This window comes from Engystomops pustulosus, chromosome 3 (assembly GCF_040894005.1).
Source record: "Engystomops pustulosus chromosome 3, aEngPut4.maternal, whole genome shotgun sequence".
In the NCBI taxonomy this organism is placed as follows: Eukaryota; Metazoa; Chordata; class Amphibia; order Anura; family Leptodactylidae; genus Engystomops; species Engystomops pustulosus.
In genome coordinates this window covers 187,637,290-187,650,483 of record NC_092413.1, presented here as the reverse complement: position 1 = coordinate 187,650,483, position 13,194 = coordinate 187,637,290, and the positions used below count along the sequence as shown (strand labels likewise).

The following is a 13,194-nucleotide window of genomic DNA, read 5'->3' as shown; positions in this document are numbered from 1 at the left end:
GGTGCGTTTTGTTCATTTGAAACGCAGCCAGTTTAATTCCCTAATTAGATACAGGTGCGTTTCAATAATATATTACAAACGCAGGCAACAGCTTTTTGCCTGGACATCGCTGCGCCCCTTACTGTGTGTACAGTGTATTACATAGTGGTGTTTTCTCTATTCTTTCTTGAATAATGGAGGATATGCCCCGGGTCTCCCAACAAGCTGTTGGAGCTTTTGTTGCTATTTATTTTGGGATGCAAAGTCGGCGAAGGCGTCTGCGTCTGGTAATGGTATTTTTACCAATTTTTTTTTTTTTTTTGCCTCTTTGTGTATATTTTTATATATATATATGTATATATTTATTTTATTTTTTATTTTAATTTTTTGGAAAATTGATCAGCTAAATCAGCAGAAAGCACAAAGAAGATACTGGATTCATCCGCTCCTGCAACTTCATGATACTCATGGAATTTTTGTTAAAATATTCAACACACTGCGTTGGTAAATAGTTTACTTTTTTCCCTTTTTTTTTTTTTTTTAAATTTTTTCTTAATGTGTACTTATTTTCTCTTTTTTTCAGCTTCCCTGCAAAATTTGTTTCATATACTCGCCTTTCCGTGGAGCAGTTTGACTACCTCCTTGAACTCTGTCGTGCAAAATTAACACGGCAAGATACTGTCATGCGTCAAGCCATTGCACCTGAGGAACGCCTGCTTATAACTTTAAGGCAACTTCTACTTTTATCATTTTAAATAAATGTGCTAAATGATATATATTTGAAATTAATTTTTTTTTTTTTTTTTGGACAGATTTCTGGCAACAGGCGAGAGCTACACATCTCTCCACTACCTCTTTCTTGTGGGTAGAAGCACAATTTGCAAAATTGTAAAAGAGACAAGTGTTGCTTTGTGGGACATTTTGCAACCTATTGTAATGCCCATTCCAAATCAGGATTTTTTTAAAAAAATTGCACATGATTTTTATGTTTCCACAAAATTTCCCAATTGTATTGGTGCAATTGATGGAAAACATGTTCGTGTGATCCAGCCTCCAAATTCTGGCTCGCAATTTTATAATTATAAAAAATATTTTTCATTAGTTTTACTGGCCATTGCAGATAGCAAATTAAATTTCATATGTATCGAGATGGGTTCGTATGGGAGCACAAATGATGCACGAATTCTTGAGAGCAGCCACATGGGTCAGAGTTTTTTTAATTCTCATTTTGAAATTCCCAATCCTCAGCCCCTTTCCCCAAATACACCTCCCTTACCTTTTGTTTTCATTGGTGATGAAGCATTTGGGATTAAGTCGCATTTGATGCGTCCCTTTTGCAACCGTGGTTTAACTTCAAGCAAAAGAATTTTTAATACACGCTTATCTCGGGCAAGGCGTGTGGTTGAATGCGCATTTGGTCTTTTGACCAATCATTGGCGGATACTACGCACTGCAATGTGTTTAAAAATTAGTACAGTGGACGATGTTGTTAAAGCATGTTGTGTGATGCATAATTTCCTTAATAAACCAATATCAAGTTTGGTTGAAAGTGTGCCCAACCATGAATGTGTTCCTGTAAATACACGATCAACATGTAATTGTTCTGTGGTGTCTGGGTGGCGGGTTAGGGATTGTTTTAAAAATTATTTTGTTTCTGAAGATGGATATGTACCATGGCAAGATGAATCTTGAGTTTGATGTTTTTTTAATTTTCTGATTGATGAATCTTTGTATTTATGGTTTGAATTTTTTTTTTTTTTTTTTGGTAAAATTAAACTTTTATTTAATTTTTGGAATAGTGAATAAATTTATATATTATTTCAAATTTGTTTGTTTTGTGATACCATCCATTTTTACTGAATAACCTTCAAATGACCTTAAAAATATAAATAATGTTTGAAAAATGATCCGCAACAAAGACACAAGTCAATATATTGTCCCAGTTTTTTTTTGCCCTCCAACTCCTGTATATATGTTATTTTTTATCGTTTCAACAAATCACATTCCTTGCTTTTTTCAATGTTCCGTTAAAATTACAACAAATAGCAGTTCAATTTTTAAAATGGATTATTTTACAAATTTAGTAGAATTTTGGAACATACTGTCCCTCTAGCATCTGTAAATAACATTACTTGTCATATGTTGGCAACCTCAATGGATAGTAAAAACTGTCTTGCAGGCTTTAACTTTTGAAAGACGCAACTGCTAATTCACCTTGTTCTTAAAGCATCAGTGAAGCTAATGCGCAAGGACTTTTGACATCACGCTCTTGTGTGCAAGTTGCTTGGCATATTTTAGCAGCACATATGCAAGGTTTTTTGGAATCCTTTCTATGTTTTTTCCTAATCATCTTTGCAGACGTATGCAAGGACCCTGTTGCTGTTGTGCGGTGGTGGTCCAATGTTAGGTCAACATTTGGCCGTTGCTAGCGGTGATCAAAGCCTTCTTTTTTTTCAAATTTTTAAACATAATAGTTGATTAATTAAACTGTGGTTCAATTTTCCGTATGATTATTGTAAGGCGATGTATATTTTTTTATTTTTTGGTTAAAAAAAACGTTTACTCAGTAACGTCCTTTCAACATTTACACTTTGAGCATTTTTTTTTTAAAAAAAAAGGAAAAAGTTGACTTTTTCCTGCTATGCACGTGCTTGCATATATACACACTCACCTTTAAAAAATCAGTCAGAGCCTCAAAAAATTATTAACCAAAAATAATGCATAAAATTTTTATTTAACAAAGGTTTAACAAAACAGTTGTAAACATCAAATGGTGTACAATAAGCAGCAAAATCTGTTTTTCGCTTTCAAAAGTTTGGTTTTCAGAAATACTGTCAAAGTCTCAATATTCGTCTAATGGAAAACAACACTTTTCCTTTTTGTACAATACCAAAAAAAGTGTTTTTAAGAATGATAATGCCTGTAAAAGTTATGCATTTTTAATGCATATTTTTAAAACAATAACATTTACAACAATGTATTAAACATAAAACACTTTGATTTGTAAGCAAGACTACAAATGTTGCAAAATATGTCTTTGAAGGCACCATTTTTCCTTTTTGGTCTAAAAAAGTAATAAAAAGGATTCCTTTTAAATAAAAAAAAAAAATGGAGAGCAAAAAACACATACAATTGTATGTGGAGACTGCAAAGGCAAGATTGCCTGATGCCCAAAGATTAATCAAAATGTGTTTGCCCAAAAAATTCCAGTAAACATTCAACATTGCCGCCGGCCACTCATATTTAAACTTTCAAAAGGAAACATTAATTTAAATGCTACCCAAACAAGAAAACATCTTTCAACTAAGCAAAAGTTTGCCAATTTTGTTTCCAAAAAACTAAATATCAAAAGTAGAGGGTGGTAGAGCAGTTACCGTTTGTAATGGAGAAGGGGGATTTGAAACACTCCAAACCTCTGGCTCATCCTGTAGCATCTGCAATAAACTAGGCTGTGTGGTTTTTCCTTGAACATTGGCATACTGCATTGTTTTCCTCTGCTCAAAATGTGTGGCTTGACTTGACTGATGGGATGAATAATGTGGCATATCTCTTTGGACAGGTTGTGTATCAGGAAGTGATGCTACTTCATGTCGGGGAGGTAGAACTGTGCGAATAGTTGTTACTAGTACATCTATCCCTGGAATTACATGACAATCAAGCATTATCTGTGCCAAATTAATAGCAAAAGTCATGTATATGTTGTGTTTATTTTCGGGTAAACGTCTGCACTCTCCAGCAGTTACCCTACCAAAACCATCATAGGCATCCTCCCTGCTCGCCCTTTGTAAGAACGAAACTGCCGCGTTCTCAATGTCTGGTACATTAGTTGTTTTGCGAGTAGTGGGACGTTGTTGACGTCGGGTATTAACATTTTTTGGTCGAGTTAGTGGTTCAACAATGGCTGGTGGAGAGTCTGACATTTCGTCAATAAAAATCCCCTCCATATCTACTTCTTGATTTTCGTCCATTGGATCATCGGAGCTGTGTTCCTGGTCCACATTTTCTTGGCTAGTGCTTGGCTCAGCCGGTGGAATGTTTCCTTGGGTCCTATTTTGATTTTGAAGTAAAAAAAGATTGATTATAAATTTAAGGCCTTTGTTTTGTTAAAAATTTTTGTAAATTTTTTAAAAATCACAATCAAAAAAAGAATGGTAAAATTTAAAAATAACAATTACAAATATCAAAATTTACAACAGAAGGATTTAATGACCATTTGGGATGTTTCTCAATAAATACATCATGTTGAAAGGACCATGGTTACACATACACATTTCACAAATTCAATGTGTTGCCTTTTTTTGGGGGGATTAAAACATAAAAATTTAATTTGTGGAGGTAGCAGCAACACTGATAAGCGAATGTCTGAAAGCATTTTTGTCTAAAATGTACAAAAAAAGAACATTGTGGTTACTTAACTTACCCAGTCCATTTGCGATACTGTTGCACATTCGATGTGGCAGATTTTGGAATTCCAGCGCTACACTAAAGCAGTGCGCCCAATGTCCACCATGTGTCGCTGCTGGGCTGAAGTCCGTCGAATTGCATTGGAGTTCAACGCATTGCTTTCCAAAAATCCATCGGGTTTTATTAGGGCAACGGGCAACAATTTGCTTTGCGTGCAACCCTGTGCAGATGAGACACACTCCGAGCGTGTTTGCTGAAAATGCCTCTCATTACCTTGAAAAATTTCGTTACTTTGTTTTATTTCTTCAAAACGTTCAAAAATGGGGACTCGGCCCCTTATTAAATGAACCCCAATCTGTGTTAAATTTTGAAATTTGTCATAGTGCAAAATTTACAAAATTTCAAAATGACAAAAAGAGCGATCTGAACAACGTTAAGCAGGCTATTTTTTTGAAAAAAAAGGTTTTTGAAAATTCAAAAACATAAAAAGAGGGCAATATAATACAGTGTTGGACAAATCAAAACCCCAGTGCATTATGTTTGTTCATTAAAAAGAAAGGCAATGTGAATGTTTGAAAAAAAAAAACATTAAAAGTGACGAAAACTTACTTGCGCAATGTACGTGAGGGCGCCAAAAATAGTAATTCATCATAATGAATATATTTTTTAATTTTGCTGGGCGAGGACCCACTTTTCTCATACAAGGAGTGATCTTTACGAAAACGATCCCTCATTGAACGCCACCGATTGCGAATATCAGCATCTGTTTCAAGACAAACAAATGTGTTGAAAACATTAATGGATAAACTGTAATTCAAAACCACTTTAAAAAATAATGATATTAGACACGCTATGACATAAAAGAAATGAAAGATACTCACAATTCATGTGTACAATGAATTTGATAAAAAAAAATAACCTACCAGGCACACAATGTATGCACACCTTAAAGTGTAAACAAGGGCATACATTCGAACCATTTGGAAAAGGAACAGGTGGGACGACATGGATCATCCAAGGCCATGTCCATTTGTCAATACATTGCACTGCAACATATTGTGATGTCAACAAGGATATGTCCTAACACGTATTATGTAGCCGAACGGTGATGCACGTGTTCAGCACCGTACTGATAATGTATTTCGGTGCACACCCATTGCCCTCTATGGCGGACATCTATTTGCCGTATATACGTCCCATTTTTTAATTAAAATTTGTTTTGGTGGGGGTCTGATTCTGCATAATTTTGGAAAATGATTAAATGTGCAACTTACCAAGACGTTTAATTTCACGGGCATCCATAGTTTTCCAATTTGTATGGATCTCTTTAAAAATTTCCATCCACGCTTTGTCTTTCAACTTTGTATTTAAATGGTCTTTATGTTGAAGATCCCAGATTATGGGTCGCTCATGCACCTAAAATAACGAAACAAAAATGTGCTTTTTAAACAATTAATGACTTAATTTGCAAGTGTCTAAATGTGCCTGTTTTTACTTAAAAATTAAACCTTGTAATAAATCATGTTAAATATTTTAAAAATGATAAAAAAAAAAAAAAGGAAGGCCGCCCATGCAGGCGGAACGCGTTGGAGGGAGAGGAGATGGCCCTTCCTCCATCCATAGTAAACAGCAACGCACGACCGCACACTCACCGAAAGATAGAGCATGCACGTTTTGCGTGCCCGATTGGTACCACACGTGTGGCATCGTATTGCTGGCGTACAGCAAGTGGTGACGTACATGCATCTGTAAATATAATGCCGCATGTAGGCCCACGTACACAGCCTTGTAAAGGAGCCCTTACACTGTATATACTCAAGTTAAAGGCAAAAAGATTAAAAGCAGAGCAACATACTGGCAGATAAAATATTGAATAAAAAATGACACAACGCAACCAAATTGAGGGGAAAAGCATTGTTCACTGTATCACAGTATATAGAAAGCAAAGCCCCTACATGAAATAGACAGCCTGACCCCTGGAGAAAATAGACAGCCCCCAATATTATATTCCTTACAATTCCCTGTAGTATATAGACTGCAAGCCCCCTGTAATATCTTGCAAGCCATCCCACATTAGGATATAGCTAGCAACCAATATCCTGCAAGCAAGCCCCCTTAAGTTTCGCACCAATCATGCCACAAAAGTATACAGTCCACCATACCCCTTTAGTATGAAGTAGGCTGTAAAATTTATGAACCCTTAAAAAGTCTACTTCTGCCATCCATGATGCTCTTCCATGGTCACCATCTGTCTTGTTTTCGCCATCATAGATGCGTACATGCAATTTGCCAATAGACGCATACTATGTAATATGCCGTTGCACGCATACATGTGCGACATCTCCCATTTACGCAGAACAGCCATCTGTTCGGCCCCCCCCCTTCCACAAAAATATAATTTAAAAGTTAATAAAAAAAAAAAGTTATACCCTTGGTATTGAGAGTACAAAAATTAAGTGTTGGAAAACTAACCACTATGCTACAGTAAGTTAAATTTTAAAGACAATAAAATAACCAAGCGTTACCAATCAAAAAAAAAAACAAAACCAGAAAAAAAAAAAAAGTTACTGTTAAAATAAAAAAAAAAAAAGCAGGAACAACAAGATATGAGTGAAAATAGTGAAAAAACACTTACAAGGCAAATAATCTTTGATGCATCCAGCCCGAGACGATGATACGCCGCCATTTTCGATAACACCTCACTGCAGAACGGGAAACCTGCTCCTCTTCAGAGACACAGCGCATGAGCAGAATTGGGCGGGAAACAAATGCTAGGACAGACGAGACGCAACCAAAAAAAAAACAAACGCAGCACGTAAGCGCACAGCACACACGCACGCACATAGCGACCGCAAGCTACAAACGCAGCTAATTAAAGAGACCAACGCAGTCATCTAACGCAAACGCAACATGTAAACGCTAGGAGAAAACAGCAGATGACAAACACCAACGAAAACCATTAATACATTACTGCGCAACGATCTAAGACGCAAACCAAAACGCAGCTTTCAAACGCAGACGAAACGCAACGTGTGACCGCGCCCTGAAAAACACATTTAAAGTTGGGACTTTGATTTAAAAGCTAAGGGAAACTGCTTCCCTGCAAAACGCAAGTGTTAGAACTCATCACAAAAAGCAACTCAATTAGGGTGATGCCACACATGGCGTTTTGAACCCGTTTTTGGTCCGCTTTTAAGCAGTCCGCATGCATTTTTGACAGGTTTGAACAATTATCTTAATTCAAACTGGTCAAAAACGCAAGCGTTTTTTGACGGACTGCTTAAAAACGCCCCAAATACAGGCTCAAAACGGCACATGTGCCGCCGGCCTTAGAAGTTTGTTTGCTTTTAAAAAACGCAACGCAAAGGCTAAAACGCAAGACAGAGACTGAAGGGCTGCGAGCACATGCATTTACATGGAACAGGAGCATCTTCACAAATGCATCAAAAAACGTGACGCAACGCCACATGTGAACACGGCCTGAATCTTCCTGGCCTTTCTCCACAATATGCTTCATATGTGGAAGAGTTTAGCAAGAAGAAAGCCATGAACTGCTGCTAATTTGTGAACTATTTGACAGAATTCAATGTGCCGCCATCTGCACAAATCTTCATCTCTGTGGTGCCTTTCATTTGATACCCAACTGAAACTACTATAATCATCTGATCATAAGGTCTGTGTATGTACACATGGCGCTGCTTATAAAACCAATCCTGAGAAGATAGACACTCTTATTTGCACCATCAATATTCTACTGCACCTCAGAATTTCATGGTAGATGCTCTAACTGAGGCCTTCAACCAGTTACAGGAAATTTTTCAAGAAATGTTCGTTTTACTCTAATTGGTGTGTGGGTTTTTTTTTCCTAAAAAAGTCTCAAATTCATTAAAGGTCCCAGCACATAGACCAGCAGGGGACTGAAGTAAATATCAGACTTTTTATGGGACATTTTGCAAAAGTCCTAAGTCATGATTCTGGCTCTGCACAATGTTGCACTAGCAGTAGTTCTACGCTTACACCAGATTAATGAAGAGGTGGAAATAGCCCTGTGACACTTTTGTAGCAGAGAAAAGTCCCAAAAAACCTCAATGTGACCATTTTTGAGACTTCATTACGCCAGAAAAAAACCAGGAAAACCCATGATAAATAACCCCCAATGAGTATATTAGATATATCTGAGATACTTCGTGTCTTCCCTGAATACCCCTCTAACAGATGTTTGTCCAATGATTCCTTTGCACGCGATCGGATTGTGTTGCAATGGGGGGATTTATCATTGGGTTTGTTGTCTATGTTTGGTGTTGTTTTGGCGCAGTTGTGGTACAAATGCTGTTTTTGCGACTTTCCATTGCGCCAAAGTGCAAAGTCACTTCAAAATAGACCCTGCTTACGCCAAATTCATTATTTGCATAGACTGTTTTTCCATTTGGCACAAATTTCCATTTAGGCGCAAGTTTTGGCGCAAATTTACTCCAGTTCCCACCCTGGTCTATGTTGCAACTTTTCATGCGACATTCGTAAACAACCTACACAGCAAAAATCACTGTCAGCAGACAGTGCCGTAACTTGACGCTGATGGGCCCCAGTGCAAAATCTGTGCCAGGCCCCGACTACAATGTATGTTTATAGTAATAGTCTTCTCATATGGGAAAGTGACACCTTATGGGACCCCTAAACCTCTTGGGCCCGGTTGCGACCGCATCCTCTGCACCCCCTCAAGTTACGCCCCTGTCGGCAGATTTATCAAGGGCCAAAGACAGACAGAAGTGTCGTAAGGAGCAGTCTAATAATAAATTACCCCCAATGACGTTGGTCTATTAGTGTCACATCTGTGTTCCATACTCCACCACATATAGTGGCCGATAATGCATCCACATTTCATGGAAGCTCTTCTTAGTCAATGCCATGGTCCCTCAATTAATACGCCATAGTAAATGTCCCCCACTGTGCGGTTACTGGTAAGTGCGGCATTTGCTGGCCACTAACATTGTGTGAACAGTGAGAAATGTCAAAAATTACATTGTAACAACCAATCACATTGTATCTTTTACATTTCTACAGAGGCGAGGAACAATGAAAGCAGTGACCCGATTGGTTTTAATTAAAGATGTCTCCGCCCTAGTTGTTATAACGTGTGCGTAGTGCGCAGCCGCTTTCCCTTGCTGCGGGTGACGCTGCGCAGCTCTATTGGCGTCATGACGCATATCTCATCCTAATCCCCGAGCAGTCACGAAAAGGTTAATTGCGTTTACCAGGGATTGAAATGCGGGCGGGGCTTAATCATTATAGCCACACCTATCGCCTTAGAGGCGGTGACAAGACATAAATACTCCGCCTACTAGGTGACAGGGACATTCGCAGCGATCGCTAGGTGGGCGGGTATTCTGTGATAACGCGTCTACGTCTGGGTGTGGCTAGAGGGAGGTGCCCGTGAAATGGGCGTGGTTTAAAGGATAACGGGGAGGGCAGGCAGGAGGAGATTGCTAGGATAACGGGGAGGAGCGCAAGACCGTGGGGAGCTCCGGCCTTGGGGTACACAGAGCGCAGACGGTGAGCGGATCCTGTGCCTGGAGAAGAGGGGACATGTGGCAGCCGGCGAGCGAGAGACTGCAGGTGAGGCCCGGCCACAGGGGGCGCAATGAGCGAGGCCCGGGCGGAGGGGCTGTGCAGGAATGTGCTGGGCATCACCAGTGCTGGGACCGCTCTGCACACAGGAGGGGGGAGCCCGGCATATAGGTGTGTTATATATAAGGGTATATATATGTGCTGCACCGAGGATATAGAAGGCTCCACACAGCTCCTCCTCGTACCTGGGGTCTAATGCAGTGCCCCCTGCATAGGAGGGGGGTGCCAGTCCCCCTGTGATCTGTGTGCCCCCTGCATAGGAGGGGGGGTGCCAGTCCCCCTGTGATCTGTGTGCCCCCTGCATAGGAGGGGGGTGCCAGTCCCCCTGTGATCTGTGTGCCCCCTGCATAGGAGGGGGGTGCCAGTCCCCCTGTGATCTGTGTGCCCCCTGCGTAGGAGGGGGGTGCCAGTCCCCCTGTGATCTGTGTGCCCCCTGCGTAGGAGGGGGGTGCCAGTCCCCCTGTGATCTGTGTGCCCCCTGCGTAGGAGGGGGGTGCCAGTCCCCCTGTGATCTGTGTGCCCCCTGCGTAGGAGGGGGGTGCCAGTCCCCCTGTGATCTGTGTGCCCCCTGCGTAGGAGGGGGGTGCCAGTCCCCCTGTGATCTGTGTGCCCCCTGCGTAGGAGGGGGGTGCCAGTCCCCCTGTGATCTGTGTGCCCCCTGCGTAGGAGGGGGGTGCCAGTCCCCCTGTGATCTGTGTGCCCCCGGCGTAGGAGGGGGGTGCCAGTCCCCCTGTGATCTGTGTGCCCCCGGCGTAGGAGGGGGGTGCCAGTCCCCCTGTGATCTGTGTGCCCCCGGCGTAGGAGGGGGGTGCCAGTCCCCCTGTGATCTGTGTGCCCCCGGCGTAGGAGGGGGGTGCCAGTCCCCCTGTGATCTGTGTGCCCCCGGCGTAGGAGGGGGGTGCCAGTCCCCCTGTGATCTGTGTGCCCCCGGCGTAGGAGGGGGGTGCCAGTCCCCCTGTGATCTGTGTGCCCCCGGCGTAGGAGGGGGGTGCCAGTCCCCCTGTGATCTGTGTGCCCCCGGCGTAGGAGGGGGGTGCCAGTCCCCCTGTGATCTGTGTGCCCCCGGCGTAGGAGGGGGGTGCCAGTCCCCCTGTGATCTGTGTGCCCCCGGCGTAGGAGGGGGGTGCCAGTCCCCCTGTGATCTGTGTGCCCCCGGCGTAGGAGGGGGGTGCCAGTCCCCCTGTGATCTGTGTGCCCCCGGCGTAGGAGGGGGGTGCCAGTCCCCCTGTGATCTGTGTGCCCCCGGCGTAGGAGGGGGGTGCCAGTCCCCCTGTGATCTGTGTGCCCCCGGCATGGAGGGGGGGGGGCCAGTCCCCCTGTGATCTGTGTGCCCCCGGCATGGAGGGGGGGGGCCAGTCCCCCTGTGATCTGTGTGCCCCCGGCATGGAGGGGGGGGGGCCAGTCCCCCTGTGATCTGTGTGCCCCCGGCATGGAGGGGGGGGGGTGCCAGTCCCCCTGTGGTCTGTGTGCCCCCGGCATGGAGGGGGGGGGGCCAGTCCCCCTGTGATCTGTGTGCCCCCGGCATGGAGGGGGGGGGGTGCCAGTCCCCCTGTGATCTGTGTGCCCCCGGCATGGAGGGGGGGGGGTGCCAGTCCCCCTGTGATCTGTGTGCCCCCGGCATGGAGGGGGGGGGGGTGCCAGCCCCCCTGTGGTCTGTGTGCCCCCGGCATGGAGGGGGGGGGGCCAGTCCCCCTGTGATCTGTGTGCCCCCGGCAATAAAGGGGGGGGGGGGTTCCAGTCCACCTGTGATCTGTGTGCCCCCGGCAATAGAGGGGGGGGTGCCAGTCCCCCTGTGATCTGTGTATCCCCGGGCATGGAAGGGGGTGCCAGTCCCTATTCCGTCCTCATTTGTACTCTGGCATATATGTTTACCCCTTTTTAATTAAGGAATCTGCACGTTTCCCCCAGATCCATGTAGTAACGCTGAGATCTGGGCTTATTGAAGCAAAACAATGTGGTAACGACTACAATGAGGATTTGTAAAGCACAACAACAATGGGCAGGGTGTCCGCTGCGATTGTGCAAGTCTCCAGCCCCTGTGTGTGAGCGCCAGCATGTTTACTGCCTGCAAGGACTGTGCCGAGCCGCCTGCCTGGACCCTGGGCTGGATAGCGGCGCCTCCCGGTAATCTACACTCCCTTTAACAATGAGTTTATTGGGCCATCGCCCGTAGATCGGTGATATGTGCGGACAATGTGTGCTGGGTATCTACTGTAACATTGCAGAATACAGAAGCAGTGCATGAAGGCATCACAACAGATGCTAGACGTCCTCTAGCTCCAGGCAGGTCTCTACTCCGGGGGACGTGATCCCGGCCTGGGCAGGTTACATGGATTGTAGAATTATTCTGCTTTCAATGAATTCTACAGCTGGAATGAGAACGGAGTAGTTACATTGTTGGAATTTCATTGTGCAAGCTCCAAAGGGTTACATTACAGGAGAACAGTGGAATGGCGTGTGTGAGGTATAGGCGTGTATATAAGACATGTACAGCGGAGACCTTCCAGATACAGATGTATCAGAGACACAACTCCAGTATGAGACGAGGTGCGATATACTCCTCCGAGGAACTGAGTGTAGTCACACAAAGCAACAGAGGATAAGAAGACAGAGGGCGGAGTAGATGAGGGGACGCATGTAGAGATGAGCAGATCTATTTGTTGTTTCATAGATTTCTTACAAATCTGTTGTTTTTGAGGCACCAAACTGATTCACTTCGGACAAATCTGTAAAAGCCACATAGGCACCACATAGGCGCTATCATAAAAATTCCAGGATAATTGGGTCAACATCGGTTCCGACCGAATAGATCCAAACTAAATCTTTTGAAGAATTTTTGGTGAAGGTGGGGTTTTCACTCATCTCTTATTCGAAGCGCTGATAGCAATGACCTTTGGTACAGCAGTGAGTTATCATAGCACACTATTGCAGAATGGCTTGTATAATATACGTATGTAGTAACTCAATACATTTGGCAAGAGGTGGACAAGGTGGCAAGGAGTTCATCAAAGTTGACGAACTGAAAAATTTAATTGCAAACGTCGGCCATTTTGAACTGCGTAGAATTGGTCTTACTGGTCACTCGGTCACGATAAGATTAATCCTACAATCCTATCTTGCCCCATCAACCCCCCCCCCCCATACATGTGATGGGATGTATATTATATTCATGGGCTCCGTTCACAA

The 13,194-nt window shown here is 43.4% G+C and overlaps 1 protein-coding gene and 1 long non-coding RNA gene across 2 annotated transcripts in view; both read left to right on the top strand.

Annotated features, from left to right (window-relative positions):
- The first annotated feature begins 376 nt into the window (after positions 1–376).
- LOC140120662 (uncharacterized) lies at positions 377–1,580 on the top strand. Its single transcript, XR_011853934.1, has 3 exons — positions 377–483; positions 563–709; positions 792–1,580. It is a non-coding gene; the product is annotated as an uncharacterized lncRNA (long non-coding RNA).
- Positions 1,581–9,836: 8,256 nt separating this feature from the next.
- The window catches only part of PID1 (phosphotyrosine interaction domain containing 1), a 39,739-nt gene continuing 36,381 nt past the window's right edge, over positions 9,837–13,194 (top strand). The window contains exon 1 of the mRNA XM_072143360.1: positions 9,837–9,996. Coding sequence (XP_071999461.1) covers positions 9,967–9,996 — 30 coding nt within the window. The 5' untranslated portion in view covers positions 9,837–9,966. The remainder of the gene's footprint in view (positions 9,997–13,194) is intronic.